This window comes from Tinamus guttatus, unplaced genomic scaffold (assembly GCF_059628265.1).
Source record: "Tinamus guttatus ecotype Peru unplaced genomic scaffold, ASM5962826v1 Tinamus_guttatus_pri_ptg000197l, whole genome shotgun sequence".
Lineage (NCBI taxonomy): Eukaryota > Metazoa > Chordata > Aves > Tinamiformes > Tinamidae > Tinamus > Tinamus guttatus.
Window position 1 is genome coordinate 2803758 of NW_028288731.1, and position 17162 is coordinate 2820919.

General features: G+C 43.1%; 1 protein-coding gene across 12 annotated transcripts in view; it reads right to left on the reverse strand.

The window, feature by feature from the left end:
- The window catches only part of MAP2 (microtubule associated protein 2), a 131667-nt gene that overhangs the window by 21168 nt on the left and 93337 nt on the right, over positions 1-17162 (reverse strand). For 4 of the 12 annotated variants that reach the window (XM_088523706.1, XM_088523712.1, XM_088523707.1 and 1 more), the window contains 4 exons: positions 9992-10240; positions 3998-7777; positions 3540-3746; positions 3010-3144 (listed from right to left, as the gene is read on the reverse strand). The exons of 2 other annotated variants lie outside the window; for them this stretch is intronic. In XM_088523706.1, coding sequence (XP_088379832.1) covers positions 3010-3144; positions 3540-3746; positions 3998-7777; positions 9992-10240 — 4371 coding nt within the window. The remainder of the gene's footprint in view (positions 1-3009; positions 3145-3539; positions 3747-3997; positions 7778-9991; positions 10241-17162) is intronic. 6 more of the 12 variants (XM_088523716.1, XM_010222564.2, XM_088523713.1 and 3 more) reach the window with 4 other exon arrangements.

Consider the following 17162-nt stretch of genomic DNA (forward strand, 5'->3'; position numbering starts at 1 on the left):
GGAAACTATATGCATAAAGGCATCTGCCTTAAAAATATCCTATATTCATCATACTTGATATAAAATAGTATTCTAACACATTTCAAACAAATCATAATTTTGTCATCATGTTCCCAGAATTCTAGAAACTAGGGTAAAATAGGCAAAAAATGGCAGACAGATTTAAAGAGGCGGTAGTTCTGAAGGTGTCTCCTGAGACATATTAGAGACCTGATTTCTAGAAAGCAATGGCCAGCAATCCCCTAAAAATCAGGCAAAAAATCAAATCAACCAACTACTTTTCAAAATGCAGCCAAAATTCCAAGGAGAAAAGGAAATTCTGTTTTTAATTATCAGCCCAGTGGTGCCCAAAAGCTCCATGTGGAGCTGTGGGTCAGCCAACCCATCAGACTTTAAAATTCAAATCAGATATAGGAGAGCAAAGGTCTTAATCTGGTAGTTCATTTATCTGTTACAATATAATTTAAGGTAATGCTTTTTTCCTTTTAATCTTTGACTTAGATCCCATCTTTAGGAGAAGGCTGGGAACTGGGGAGCTTTGCGGAGAGCAGATGACTGGTTGCACCCATTGCTGCTTTTCGGGAAGCCATTTGCTACAGAAAACTCCTTTGGCATCCGAGCCAGAATGGTGCTTAGGAAATGCAGGTCTGTGACACAGATGACATTCTCTAGCTATAATCCTAATTGTCTTCTGACTGTAAAATCAATCCTAAAACACGGTACGTGACAGTACCGATGAATGTTCTCCGTTCCCTGCACAGTGGCAGCACACGCTGGTCGCAGGGTGGGGGGATCCCTGCCTTTCTGCCACAGGCTGAACGTCCACTCCATAGTTGTGTCCTCCTAACAGCCCTTCCCTGATGTCTCCCTTTGGGCTTGCTTGAAAGAGTAGGAGGGAAACTTTGGGAGGAGGAAAAGGATATCAAAGAGCACACTTTAGCCCTGAGGTTGCAGCCGGGCAGAGGAGGGTGCAGCTCCTCCGCACTGCGTCCTTCACCCCCTGGGTCCTGCCTCCCTGCGGCCCGGCCTGGCGAGCGGGCTGGCCCTGCGCCCGCCACTTACCTGCGAGCACTGCCAGGCCTCCGTCTGAGCGAAAGGTCTGGATCATGACTTCACGGGCTCCTCGCGCGCACTGCCCGCGGGGGAAGTACGAGCATGTTTTGCCCTGGGGCGCGAGCCTTCGTGTGCCGCGGTGGTGGGTGTCCCACGGGGCGTCCCGCGCCCCGTGACCTCACACAGGGAACAAGGCCGGACGCCAAGCGCAGCTTCCGCAGGCGCTCCGGGCCCTGTCACTCCAGGCTGAGGCCAGGGCCTCACGGGGCTCTCCTTGGCGCTGGACCTACGGTTTCTTTTCTGAATTTTATGGGGTATATGCAGAAGACGTCAGGAGTTAGCAGAAGAGTACCTGAGGGCAAGACAGCACTGACCCCATGGCTGCAGAAGTGTAGGGGAGGAGAAGGATGCTACAAAGACATTTGTATCATGACGTGAAGAATCAATTCCTCTTTTCCACGGCTTACTGACTCACCTAGGTCTTTTGAAAGAGAGTGGGAATTATGGGTCGCAATTCTGAGCTGAACAAACTGTGCTCTGGGAAACAATGAAAAGGGTGGCAAGAAGTAGTCCAGGATATAGAGGGCAAGTTAGCCCCAGGACTGCAAGCAGAGAAGGAGCCACCATAGAGGGGCCCCATGAGCTCCTCCTTCCCGGGCTGCCCTCCTTGTCGCAATCAGGGCTAGATCCCCTCCCAACAGCAAAGACAGGCCCAAATACACTTCCATTTTCCTACAGGAATAAAACCTGTAGATAAGGCATGATTTATACTGCTGCAGCACGGTATTCAAGTAACACTCACATACAGTTTACTGTGTTTTCTACAGTCAGACATCCATATAGAAGGTGGTCCAAATTTAGCACAAAGGTGCAAAATTGGTACAAAACTGCATGGGATCAACTCCTTAGGAACACTTCTGGCACTTCACTATGTCGTTCTGTGTTATTCTGTTCTGTTATTCTAAGAATAAATCCTATTCTTAATTTCCAAGTCATCAGAAGAGGTCTGTGCCTGTACAACCCAGTAGTAGCTCTGTATTGCGGGGCATGATTCATCACTTGCTAACCCCAGTTCCAGTCATGAGCAACCACACTGCAACATGCAGATGTAATAAACAACAGAAAATCCAGCATCTTTAACAGTTCTTTCTTTCTTTTTTTTTTTTCTTTTTTTTTTTTTTTAAGATGAACAATAAAACTAGAGATGGTATTTTTTCTACCCTGAACTCACAATAACACTAAGAATAATATGATGAAAATGTTGAAAATGTTCTCATTTTGGTCCTACAATATAATAATACATCTATTAAGATGTAACAGTATTTTTTTTTCATCCTTTCATCTTCCTCTACAAAAAATTAAGATTTTTTGCTTGGAATGCATTCGTAGCATGAGCTCAGATTTCTTCTCTTTCAGCTTCATACTGCTTGTGGCTGGATTCACCCTGTGGATTTTGACTGTACATCATAAACATCAGTTACAGATTGGGAAGTATTCATGCAGATAATATCAATCAACAATATATGTCTGAAACACTTCTTATTATGCATGAGAGTAAAAAAGCAAAATAATGGAAACGCATACCATGGTTTAAGCTGTCAACATTTTCCCACCAGAAAAAAAAGGCATAATTAAAAAAAAAAAAAAAAAACAGAAATTTCTCCAACAACACACTATAACCACGATGCCAAGATACAACCACAGCACTTGGAGGTCCAAGCAACAACAAGCATACATGATCATGGCCTCCAATAAACAAAACAAAAACAAACACTGGAAAAGAAAGAAGAAGAAAAATAAAAAATGATATAAAGCATTAAAGAAGCAACACTATTTGTGAAGACTGATATTCTTAGAGAAAAAATAAAAAGAGAAGTTGCTATAGCCATGAGATTTACAAAAAAAAAATGTCTATGTTTGCCAGCCACATTGCATAATTGAACAGAACGCAGTCACCTGTCTGCTTCCGTTTAACACAGGAGAGATGAGTTGGTCTAGTATATTTGATAGCAGGTTTTAAAATGATTTTCCTGGAGGGAGAGTGGGCCTGAACTTCAGTTTTTTTAGCAAGTTCAGCTTTCTTATATACTGCTATGGACAAGAAAACACAAAAGCACAGAATCAGGAAAACACACCAAACAGTTTGATACGACAATACATCAAGTGGCAGGCCCACTGCTCCACAACTCCGCGTTGGGTCAACTGGATGAACGACTCAAGTTGGAAAAGGGGAAGCCCTGGTGCATTAGCCTCAGATGTGCTACCCCAGGCAGGGGCGGGAATGTTACAAAAAGCTGGATTGATGGAGCAGTGAGCCTTGCACGTAGCTTTTCATGTAATTGTACAATGTTTAATTAAAAAGCAATGCAGTTAATACTATTAAGATACACATCTTCTACAAGAGAGCAACCTGATAGGACTGCACAGTAGTACAAATATATATATATGTATAAAATATATATTGTAATAGGGAGTGTTAAATGAACCTTTTTTCCTTCTCACTTCATCTCTGGAGAGTGTGCTAGGTTCCTTTTTAGCTATTTTCCTTTCAGGAGTAGAAATCCTGCCTCGCCCAGTTTTAAAAGGTTTCTCTTTTTTATGCTTATCGAGAGATGGTCTTCGCAATTCTCTCTCTGCCTTCTCCTCTTTAGGAACAGTCTCTAACTGTTCAGTCATGATGCTCCTATCATCATCTGTAGGATCAGAGCAAATTATAACAACAAACAAAAGATTAGTAACAAATGTTAATATACGGTAGAGGAGCGGAGTAAAAATAGTTGAAGATAGAGTAGATGATTTAATTAAAAAAAAAAAGGCAGACTATTTTACCACATTGCTCTAATACACTGCGATTACTATTACCATTACAATAATTTTGCTTTTTGATCATTATGAATTGGAAGCAAAAACATTTAACAGACAAAACAAAAAGGATAATGCACACCTTGAGTATCCGCCCAGAGACTGTCCGTGTCCATGATGGAGTCATCGATAGTTGTTTCATCTTTGTAATCATCACATGTCTCTGTCTTGTAGTCGGTGAGCAGAACTTCTTCTCTCTCGGGTGTTGCAGGGGCTTCTGGGGAGCCCTCCTTGGGCTCAGCGTGAATGTCAGCCCCTTCCTCTATCTCCAGTTCCTCCTCAGCCTGGGAGTCCCCTGCTTCCAAGTCTTCTTGGGTGGCAGCAAATCGCACACTGTGAGAAGCTGATTCACCCTCATCGACTGTTGTCTGCACCACTGTGATAAAGTCATCCTCTACTGTCACCACGGATTCAATAATGCCTTTCAGTTCAAGCAGTGCTTCTGTGCCAACCTCGGCTGGCATTTCTTCACCAGCAGGCATCCCTAAGTCTACTTCTGGGGGCACTTCTTTTACGGGTTGCTGTTTATCCTCTTCTTTTTGTTCTCTTCCTACCTCTTCCTCCTCCTGTTCCTCCCTTTCTGTTGCCTCAGCTGTCACTTCACATGGCAGTGGCTTTTGAATTTCCATGGGTTTCACAGCTGCATCCGGAATCTTTTCAACTCCCTCTGTAGGTTGTGGTATGCTCTCCATCTGAACATCGGCAGTCTCTTCTTGCAGCGGCTCAGCTTTCGGAAGGGGGAGCTCCACAGAGGGCTCCTTTGTTGGCAGTTGTGCAGGAGTGTCTTCCTTCGACACAGGAGGCTTTGGAGGTTCTCCTTTGATGTCCTCTGGTTTCAAGGATTCTCCATTCAAACCTTCCTGGACTTGATCATGCTCTCCGCTAGATTCATAAGATTCCTCTTTATCAACTGCCTCTTGATGTACCAGATCTGGCTTAGCAACTTTTTCCTTAATTTCTGTTTCAGTCAATTTGGCAGTGTCCTTCACATGACTAGGCTCAATCTTGGAAAGTACATCTGCATCCTTCGTTTCTCTGGACAAAATGGTCTGATCTTTCTGCTGAGTTCCTTGAGGTTCAGGCTCTGCTCTTTGAACAGAGACTTTGTCTTGTGCTGAAGGGGGAGAAACAACCTCATGGACCTTAGCATCTAATTGACTCTGATATTCTTGGTCTGCCCTCCTGGCAGCCACTTCCATATCATGCTTTATAGCATTATAATCTGGTCTGATTGGAGCATCTATCTCAGCCATTTCGGGAACAACACTAAGAGTCTTCTCCTTCTCCATCAATAGAGAAACAGCATCTTTTCCTTTTGCTACCTCTGTAGCTAATAGTCTGTCGTATACACCTTCTTCTTTCACTTCTAAGGTTGCCTCAGGTCTTGTCTTCTCCGGCTCTGTAGCTTTAATGGGATAGACCTCCTTAGCATCAACTTGATCTTCACTTTTTTCTAGCACCGTATCCAACTTCTCTTTCTTCTCCTGCTCAAAGTCCCTCACCAGAATAGATTCACCAGGGGCATGCTGACCTATATCTTTTTCACTGAGGAATTCTTCTTTTGATTTTTCCGCTGCTGCCAGCTTCACTTCTATCAAAGACAGGTCGGGAGCTAGGCCACGTCTCAGTTTTTCATCAGTGCCTTCGTAAAATGGACAGGTTTCACCTGTTAAATTCTCACTGTCTTGAACAGGAGAAGGGAGTGGGACTGTGTACTTATTGAAAACACAGTAGCCTAAGTCTTCCAGCTGACTTTCAGCTTTTAGAGTTACATGGTTTTCATCTGTCACGGGTGGCAGCGCTGTGCTGCTGTCTTCCGCAACAGTGTCAGAAGGAACTGACTTCTTTTGGGCCACCTCAGCATCTGCACTCACAGAGGCTAATCTAGATCTTGTCCCTGCTAAGTCTAACATTTCAGGAAGATCAGGAGCCATTACAGCACCATTTTTGTAATAGTCTTTGGCTGGGAAAGGTGACTCAACCGAGGTCTCAGGCTGGACTTTTTCTTCAGGCATTGCTTTTTCCTCTTCAACATGCTCATCTTCATCTCTGCTATCAATGGGGAAGCAAGGAGCCTTCTCCAATGCTGGTGTGGTTGCTGGCAAGTAGTCGTCACCTTCATCCATACTTCCACTTGTGTTAGTTAGAATATCTGAAGCAAGGGGAGAGAGATCATGTGCACGGCCAAAGCTAAATCCAAGAGCTATTGAATCCAGGCAGGACATGGGCAGGTTAATAGACATGCTTCTCTGTTCAATTGCAGATCTACCCCCAAGTCCCAAACTCCTGCTCAGAGTTAGGTCATCTTTATTTTTACTGTGGAGCTCTCTCTTATCTCCATAGACCTTGGGGTCAATAGTGAACATTCTTTCTGTTGGGGAACTTGGTTCCTCAGATTTGTCTGGTGGGAAGCTCTGAGCAAGGGTACTGTACCCTATTTCATGACCAGGCACAGGCTGCTGCTGATCCACTTCTGCCTGTAATTCTTCCTCCTCTTCCTCTTTGCTTTCAGGTATTAGATGATCTGCCTGATAAGGCTCATATGCACTCTCTTTAGTGTCACTCAGCTCATAATAATCACTGCCCAGCTTCAGGACATCTCCTTTGGTCACTTCCTCTTTCAGAGCAGAAGTTTCAAAATACTTTGACATTCCTGATCGATCCTCTTCTATTGTCATTTCATGAGTAATGGAATCCAAAACACTTATCTGATCCTGCTTGGTGTCTTTTTTAACATCTTTTGCCTGAGAAGGTTCTAGAGTAGGAGTCTTGTCACTGGTTAAACCTGGTGCCTCAGGCGCCTTCTCCACTGCTCTGGATAATTGAGTGGTATCAGGGTGCTCTGTAGTTTTTCCAGGGATCAGTTCTTGGCTTAACTTGCCAGGGGGCACCTCTGTGGTTGGCTGCACCTCCTTTTTTGTGTCTGTTGTTGCTGGGAGCCCCCTTTGGTCTGTGTCTTTTTCTGTTTTGAAAATATCAGGTAACTTTTTAGCTTCGCCATCCTTTTGAAAGTCTGCTTTGTCTAGAAAAAGTGTCTTCTCTTCAGGTTTAGTGGTAAATTTGCCATCATCCAATATTCGAGCTTCCCCTTTATCATAGAAGTCGTACCTTTCCTCCTCATCACTCTCATCCTTGGTCACGTCCTTTTCCTCCCCCCAGGCAGGGATCTTCTGCGTGCTCAGTGGTTTCAGTCCATCTACAGTTACCGCTGAAACTTCTCCTTGCGGAGTTGGTGTCTTGTCTCCGTGGATCTGTTCATCTTTAGTGAGAACTTTGGCAAGCAGTTGATCAGTGGGTTCCTGTTTTGCTTTGGAACTGTCTTCAGGGGGAAGCCTCTGCAGGACAGAGAGAGATGGGTCTGAAGGAAGTTCAGTTTTTGCTTCATCTGCTTTGGGTTCTGATGGCAACAGGAAGTTTCCACCATGGGTGATGGCAAGCTCTTGGACATCTTTAAAGTCATCTTTAAATTTCATAGAGATTATTTGGCTGGCTGGCAAGGACACATCTGCAGTCCTTTCTTCTGTTTTACTCCCTTTAGGCAGTTCAGATGACAAATCTTTGTGTTCTTGAGAAACAGGAGGCTTTGCAGCAGGTTCTGCAAAAGTGGCTTCCCCTTTCTTTTTGGCATCAGTTTCCAAAATCTGGTCTGACAGAGGCAAAGGTATTTTGTCTTTGCTCTGTGAATCCTTTTTATCTATAGCCTCTGTTTTTGCTGGCTGTGGAACTAAGGCATCATGTTTAGGTTGCTCACCAGTCTTACTGTCTTTCCAAAATTCATATTCCTTTGTGTCTAATGGTTCTGCTGTGAAAGGACGCGCGCCCTCCTGGACACGGTTTTCCATCTTCGTGGCTGTAAGTAAATCTGAAGTAGTTTGTTTGGGTTTTACAACGTCATTATTTAAAGCACTTACAGGCAGGCAGTCATGTGGCTTAGAGCATCATCTTGGTATGAACAATGGAAGGGAGAGGGAAAAAGATGCAAGCATGCAGCAAAGCTATCCACCTAGAAATCTGCTTTAAAGTGTTAAATCCTGGTTGGCTCTCCATATATAAGGTTTTACAGTGAAAATGGGAGTTATACACATATGTAAATCTATGACTACTGAAATGAGATGACTATATGACTTCTTTATCTTTATGGTTTGTATATCACAGTAAAACCATACAATAACCCTCACTTTATTGGCATGCTTTGCTGGACTATGAAATCTATGCTAGTTTCTCTGTAGTAAGGTCTGCAAAATTAGGCTCAATCAACAGTATCTGTGTGTGGTTGCTAATATTTACATACATTATGTATTTACATACATACAAGTTTACCTTTTTGTATCAAATTTTTCTTTTCCACATGGCCTAAACTAAAGAAACAATACATACAAGAGATGTCATGGGCCTCAAAAGAGGCTACTTCTGAGTTGTAGCAACTTTTCACATTTACTCTTTGGCAAATGGTAAAAATCCCACTGCAGTCGTGAAACTGGCATGTGTCAATCAATATTGGAGCTATTAGCAGTCTCAAATCTTGGAGACCTAGTTTCCAAAAGGGCCAGCCATTCTCAGTTTAACTGAGGTCAAAGAATACTGGGTGTGCTGCAATGACTGGAGATCAGGCCCTAAGTTATTTTAAAATGAGAAATGCTACTCTCAGCCAGCCACACAATTTTAGGGAGTAATACTCAATTAGATTTTTTTTAAACATGCTCTGTAAATTATTAACAGCATGTTCTGTCACATGAAAAATAATGTATGAAAAATATGAGTATATTGTACAAAAAGTATGAAGACTCACACTGCAGAGTATGGTAGAACTTTCTGAAGCAATTTGTTAAAAATGTTCTAAGAGTTTTCTAAAACTTGTCGTAATAAACATCAGGACAAATCGGTATCTATCTATGATCATGTATCATTTGTACATAACAATGTATCATTTATTCAAAAAGGGTATTGCCATCTAAACTCTGCAGGTCAAAGTAAATAAGCTACAGCTCCGTAGTTTTACTCCTTTATGTTTTTAAGTTTGCTGGCCGGTGACTGACTTGCAAACTGTTGGATGTAGAAACATGGCCAACGAGCTGATGTCAGTAGTTTCACAGAACTTAACCCGCTAGATTCACCTTATGCCAATGAGCAGGGATAGTGGCAGCAAAAGATATTCTGCTAAAGTAATTTAACCTTCCTTAGCTGGGCCAGGATACCAGGCTCCCCACAATAGCGTTTCTTAGCCAGGCAGTGAATGGGTACACCAATACCAAGTGCCTTTGCACCCTGTCTTCACCATGATTGAAGTACCATTAAAAGGGCAATCTGGAAGCCCTTTCCTATCTCTTATTAGAGAAAAAAACTGATTGCAGTAAATATTTTGCCTGACTAAGCGAATCTGAACTTTTTCCTGGGAGCCCAATCTTGAACGTCATGATGAAAGCAGGTATCTCAGTCTAGGTGATGGGCATTTTGCCTGAGCAAGGATCTCCAGCAGGACTAAACATTTGTAATACAGTAAAACACACAAAAAATCAGTTCTGGCAATGATCAAGGAGAGAGCGGGTGGATGCAATGAATGGCAAGGATATGACATAAGAAGCAATAGCTTTAGGGAAGCTAAACCAGAATGCACTGAAGCACAAAAAAATACTGCACACTGCAAATGAAAACATTTCTACAGTTTAAGCCTCTTTATGTCATAGTCAAACTCAACAGATCTACTTTTTGAAAGAAAAGCAGATGAATCTCTGCACCAAAAAGAAAAAAAAAGTATACACAGATTAGCAATGTGACTGGCAAACACATCTGAGATGGGGGGAAAAGGCTTACGCAGAGGTATCAGCTTAGCTGCAAAGCATATTGTATCATGGCAAATAAAAATCAGGAATCAGCTGCAGTGGTGGGAAACCATGTTGTCATACAGCACCTATGCAATCGCTTTATCTGCTACGCACTCTTCAAGCATAATAACAAGAGCAGTCATACTCATAAATAAGAAATGGGAAGAACAAGGGATGAAGCAGCCTTGGAAAGCACTGGAGAAAGCCGGAGGAGAAGTCATTGGCAGCAGACACATGCAAACCTCAGGACACACCTTCCTCAGCCGAGGAAGGGCACGTGTCTTTCGGGGGCCTTTCCGCCACAGCGGTGCCGCTGGATGCCGCACTCGGCACTCGGTCTTCGCGACACACTTTGGCCTCCAAAGCAGAATCTGGCTGGCCCTCCCTGAGGCCCTTGGCCAGGTCTGCAGGCTCAACAAGCTCATGCTCTTTCCCCAGTTGCTTCCCAGGAAGAGCAGCAGGTTTCGCTTCCATGGCCATTGGACTGTCTACTGCTTCTTCTTCTTGGCGGAGGGAGAAAGGAGGCGACATCAACACCAACAGTAAACACAAAGCACAAAGCTCAACAGAAATGCTTTTACATAACACTTTCAGCTCTGAATACTTCAGATTTAAGTGTGTCAAAAGATTGCTGGGATTCAGCCTATTTTAATTGTTGTGGAATGGATTTTTCCTTAGGAAAAAACATATTTTCTCCCCTGGAACACACCGGAAGGTGAGAGCTGAAAGTGTTTGATAGGTTTACCTCTCCCAAAGATGACTGTGGGTCACAGATTCGTTGCAAATGAGGATGGTATTGGATGACGGATGGCTCTGACAACACCAATACATATCGGTACATTCAAAAAGTACACTTTTTTTTTTTGTGATAAATATGCTGTTTCACCCACCACAGAACACTCAGTTGGTATGAGGGAAAGCGAGAGCCATAAACTTCATTTCATTGACCTTGACTATTTCAACTGCTAAATACTAATGAGTCAGTCTATCATTTGGGTCTGGGATTTGGCAAAACATTCAGCTACTTCCATAATCTCAATAAATCTTGCGCATAGCTGGTGACTAATTATTTCACAAGAATTCAGCCCCGTTCCCTATGCTAAATGGATTTATCATCCCTTTCTGCCTTAGGCTTGCCAATATTTGAACTCTTTATGTGAAAATCAGAGATTTAACACAAAGATTCTTCGTTTCCTTTTCTCTCTCCCCACTATCCTCCAGGCTTCCTTCACTACCACCAATTCAGTCAAAGAAATCAGTGAGTGTGATGTCCCTTTATCCGAATTTCTAAAATCCACCACTTAGCCTATGGGCTGGTAAGATCAGTCTATCAACACTGCGTGGTGTTTATTCTCCTCTTGCCATGGCAGAAGGATGATTAGAGAAGCCTTCCTTATGGACTGAACTCTTGCCATTACTTCTTGGAGCAAATATTGCTCTGCTCTGTCGGCATCCCTCCCCTCTGATGGGAAACCAGGATTAAGCCTGAAAGCTTTGATTCAGCAAAATCCTTCAGCAGCTGACCAGCAGCTGTGCTGAAAATCAACCCAAGGACCCCTCCGGCTTGAAGTGTGCCCCATGGTTAAGAACTTTGCTGAATCAGGCTTAAAACAAAGTGGGTTTGAATCTGCAAGTGGCTGTATCCAGCCCCTCAGCATTAGGGTTAAACCTCTTTACAAGGGCTTGATTTTTTCCCTGAGATTGGGCTAGTTAAAAACAGCCCACCAACCACCTACTTCAGTTATGGCCTTTAAAAACGATTTAAGGAACAGAGATATTATGGAGAGAACACTATAATCAATAAAGTGCAAAAATGAAATTCATGTTAGATACTATATCTTACATGAATAGAAGACGGAAGGTTCAGAATGAGAACTGGGCTGATGCCCGAGTGTTACGGAGATCTTCAAACACAGGAAGACTGTAAAAGCAGCCCAGCAGAATGGCAGGTGCCCAGCTCTAAGAAGCTCTTACTCAGAAACTTGCTTCCCTTCTTCCATTTGTATGTTCTTTTGTATGTACATCCATTTCAATAAAAACCATTAAAAAGTCTCTATTTTCACCCCATTTTTAAGGCAGGGTTGCTTCACACAGTGTCACATGATTAACACTAATTACTCCTCAAAGCACTAAGTACCCTCCAAAACTCTTTTATGAGGCAAGTGCAGTACATACCCAGCTGGCAGTGACTCAAGCTTAGCATCCAGTGTGAAGAATTGTCCTGGTTCCTGCTAGAGCAGTGGAAAAAAGGCCTCCGGAGGGCAAATCAGCAGGTCTGCTCGAGATACTTGTCTCAGCAGGGCAGGAACCTTCTCCTGCAGCTCTGTCCTTACTCACTGGCCCATGGAGAGGCCCAGGTACTTGGTCACATTAGATGCCTAGCTGCTTAAAACTGGGGGAGACTAAGTCCAACCTGAATACTAATGTAAAAAGAACATAATGGTTCTCTCAGACTTATTACACCTCCTCAAATAAATACATTGAGTATGCAGACATTAAAAATAAATAAAAGAAACATGGAAAAAGAAACTCCATGAAATAAAGAGACTTCATTAGAGCAGCTGTAAAAGGCCTAGCTACAGCTTCAGAAACATTTCTTGAATGGATAAGCAAACGTATCTGAGGCAAAATGGTGCACAAATACACAGAAACACACTGCTATGGATACTGAAAGTTAGCATGGGCTTGAAGAAAAAAAAAAAAAAACCTACAGGTAACATCTCTTCAGGACAGTTAGCTACAAAAGCCTCACCCTTGAGCAAGTTGGTTCAGAGTGCTCCTGAGGAAAGCATCATTATACAACTTCCCCGCTCTTAAATCCTCTACGCATATACTGCTGGCCAGTGTCAATTAAAAGCCTAGACTAGTGATCTGAGCTGGACATCCTTCTTATGTTCCTATACACCTGCTCCTAGTTCTGCTTCACCTTAGATTAAATTTTCAATAATCTAATTATTTTTCTCCTGAAAATATATGTATTTGACCTTACAGATTGAGTCGTTCCTGTTTTACTATGGCAGTAAGTATCCATGAGTTAACAAAGAAAAACAGCAGATATTTGTGCAGCGTAAACTTTTATATCTAACAGATTGCTCACTCAGAGACAGCAGGTGAGAAGGGGAGTTTCATAATGCTCTACCTTTTCACTAGTGATTCAGCTTTTTTTTCCTTTTTTTTTTTTTCTCTCCTTCAAAGATGTTGCTCTGGGATCTTCCACCTTCACTAGGGGTAAATGCATATGACTGACAAGGATGGTGCTCTTGAATAAACCAGTCAGAAATGTTCTAAGTGGAGTTCTGGGCACTCATCTACTGCAGGGCTACTCCTCTGCTCGTCTCCTCTAGCTTCACATAGACATCCTGCCACTAACAGTGTTCAGCTCTCAGCTCTTGAAATGACCCGTTGAGTAACTTCTGAAAAACACTTCTATTTCTCCTGAGATAAGAATCTCTGGATAATTCTGTCATGTTTGTAACTTTACCTCCTGTGCCTCAAGATTGAGACAGTCAAATGCTGCGAGATGAAACATCAGCTGTTCTGCCTGGGATAAGAAGCCAGAACGTCTTTTAAGTCGTTGAAGTAGGTTCTGCTTTGACTCCTCAAAACCCATTTAACTCTTTTGCAATCTGCACTAACTCATACAGCCACATACTTAGTGATGCACCGTGGCCACAGAAAGAGGGGACAGAATCACCGTGACAATAAACCTTGTAAAATGTCTGCCTTGTTTGCAGCCAGCTGACACAGTGGTAGCTGGGTGCATCCACACAAGAACTGGAGATCAAACATGACCCAATACCGCTTGAATTCACTAGTGCATTCCGGGGAAATTATTGATTTCTTCTGCCTACGGGAAAACTAATGACCCTCCAACTGCTATCTTTGGTGTGGACATGAATTTTTTTTCCATTGCACTGACTTACCTCCAGTAAAAGCCTTTTGGGCTATCACGCACACTGTTCTCTGGCAGAAAGACCGGAATTAGCTTGTATTTCTTCTGCCCAACTGTTCCTTTTGTTGCCACTATAAACCAGCGGACCAAAAGCCCTGATTAGAGCAGGCACTTTGGTCTCCCTGACCCAGAGGTGCATTCGCTGCTCACCCTGCAGCTTCACTTTGAGAGGGAGAGACTCTGCAGGGATGTCATGTCCGTGTGTGGAAAAAAACCCAACTAGGCCTCTCCCCAGAAAGCAGGCACATATATAATGGAATGAATGGCATGTGGCTGGGCAGAGGGGAAGAGGAACAAAATGGGACCATGCTCTGTTCACCTTCATCATGGCCCAACAAGACCTCTGCGCTCTTCACTGTGGCACTGGGCCGTGTACTAGAGCCAGTCCACTCGGAGCTGAACAAAGGGTGGTCATAGTACTCCTCATCCGAATTGGAGGGCTCCTCCTCGGGCACAGACACCGAAATGGAGGGGGCCAGGTGCTTACGCCGCTCCCCGCCGGCAGCAGGCCCGCAGGCCGGGCCCTGGCGCAGCGGTCCCACCTGATCCTCCGCCCCTTCATCTACAAATAGACACACACAGACAAAAATGGCAAGACAGACAGACAGACAAAGAAGACAATGTGGGATGGACGCATGCAACACGAACAACTGTGTCACACGACGGAGTAGATGAAACCAGCCAGACTACAAGCTCCTGTCCAATGGAAAAAATGGCATTTCTACACATTTCAACACATGGGACGTGTACATGCGGTTTCCTACGGTGTTTATGGACATTGGAAAACAACCATCAAAATGAGAGAGGTTCAAAATTATACATTTAGAGAGATACGTATTAGGGCCAAACAGTATCTCATAGCTTACAGTGATTCTCACCCAAATTATATAGTTGGACTGACTTCATAAACCCCTAAGTGTCCCAACACAGCTGTACCCTTCATCTTTAGGTGAAGCACTTGAAAGTGTAAATTAAAATAAAAATCCTTTAATTAAAAACAAACCAGCTTACACTTTAGTCAACGATGGTTTTGTTCCTCATTTACATCCATTTTGAACTTCTGCAATTTCTTCCTTTCCCTATAATTAAGTAACATTTAAATAAAGAAGAAAACCCTTCCCTAGGTGGTTCATTGCCTTTTTTTTCCCGCTAAAGACCCCGTGAAGCTGCTCACAGCAGTCTCTGTTAGTCCCATCATTTCACACCGTTGTGCCATGTTTCTGTGCCTGAACTCCCTCCTATCTAGGAATTTGCCAGTGCTTTGGTGTGACGGTTTTATTCACCCGTCACTGTAGCATCACAGATAATCACATAATCACCCCAGTGTCACAGCAGCTCCTGACAGCTCGAGGGAGGGGGAATCTGGGCTTATTTTCACAAGACAAAGAAATAACCCAGCACAACACAAGTGCCTGGCCCTTCACCTGGCCCACACAGAGCTACAGAGCAGACTGAGGGCCTGTGTAGGCTACAATGTCCTCTGACCATGAATAAAGCCATGAAAACTAAACATGTGGTACTAGAGAAAGCAAGTTTAAGTACATTCTACATGTGTGAAAACCAGCAGCTGAGCAAACACTACCTTCATGAGGTACCTTCTTGCTGCCCATCAGAGCTATACCATGAGATTTTCTATGAGTTTCAAAAAAGTTTGTGTCGAGTGTCCCTGTCTAGGCAACTGCAACTTCAGAGCTTCCTTGAGGCTTTTAAAACTTTCCTCTCAGATCCAACCCCCTGGGTGCAGAAGCCTTCAGCACAATGAGGTGTTAACCAGGCCTCTGTGGGTCACCTGAAAACAAGGTGGTTCATGAATGCTGCTGCAACTACTATTACTCTAAGTCTCGGAAAGCAGGTTTTATCCATCTACTTCATCTCACCACATATTGTGACCAAACCAATTCCAACTAAAAGAGCTCCCAGCTTCTTCCTGACAAACAACTGTAAGTTTTAAGTTTCCTTCTATAGCACACAATAACAAGACAACATCTGCATCTTTAAAAAGGGCACTTTCTGCAGCAGCACGACACCAATAACACAATGATACATATTTCTTCCTCCTGGGCGAGGAATACTGTAATATCAACCCATTCAGGCTCAAATCACCCACAAAGAGGAATAAAAATTTGGTTTATAATGTTAGTATCACCAATATATATCATTGGGATGTGAAAGGAAGATTATCCATAGTTAACACTCGGAGACAGTGCTGAGGCTGGCTGTGCTGAATGTGCACTCATGCACAGCCAGAAATACCTCCAATGTCATCAAGCTTAAGAGAACCCTTCTAACAGTTTTTTTCAGGGTACACAGAGTGCTTGAAACACTGATAACTTAGATGCTTTGCTCCTGCAGTGGAATCAAACCCCCAGATTTAGGGTTTATACATGCTTAAAGTGGAAAGAGAAGCCAGCAACCTGCTTCTGCAGAGCACCACAATAGCAGATGAAAAACACAGGGATGAAACTCAAGTCCCTTCACGTCCCTAGTGCTCAAGACCCCCAGCAAGATTGCAAGGAAGCATCCTGATCCACCTGCAGAGCAAAACTCGTGGATTTCTCCTCCATATAAGCTCCTACAACATTCATTCTCAACAAAGACCTGAAGGGGCCCCCAAATGATGCGTTACGGAGGATGCGGCACGTCTCAGGACGCAACTGCCTCCAAAACCCGAGGAGATTCAGAACTACAACTCCTGCTTCTCTGCAGGGTGCTCCAACATTGGATGACATCACTGTGGACAGGAGCAGAAAGGAATGCAGGGCACCCACCTTTTCTCTGCTGGAACACTGTGGAGAAAAACACACAAGGTAGGGCCAGAAGTAGATCAGGGAAGAGAGAATGTGCCCTATGGAGAATGAGGTTCAACTGGAACAGGGGAGGCTCTCATTTCAGCTGCAGCTCGTATTCGTCCCAGGATTTTTCAGAAGTAAAATACATTAAATAAGAGGAACCTCAGGTTTATCTACCCATGCAAAACCCACAGGTTTACCTACCCTTCTTTATAGCCTCTGAATGGATTGTAAGCAAGAAATATGGGCTCCCCTTCTCTGTAATACTAGTAGCAATACAGATTACTGTGATGGACCAGAATCATTAGGGGTGTGAAGTCTGGTATTGTTGAGGGTTGTTATATCTGTGTCTATTACAGACTTACATTGTTTATCTATCAATTTTAATAAAGGTATTTTCAAACTAACTGCAGATAATTTCATTAATGGGATAATGCTGTCTTTAAAGGGGAATATGCTTTTATTTCTGCAACAAGAAAAATCCTTTCTTTATTGTTTTAGTCCATTCTAACAGTTCTTTTGATTTCAAAGCCTGAGTACAAAAAAAATAAAAAAAAAACAACAATAAAAAACCCACAATGTGTTCTAAAGTCCAAGATTAAAATCATTTTTCATAAAAGCTAATTCTACTTTGGCTTCTGGGTAGCTTTTGAAAATACCTTTCAAGAAATAATTTTCATTGGA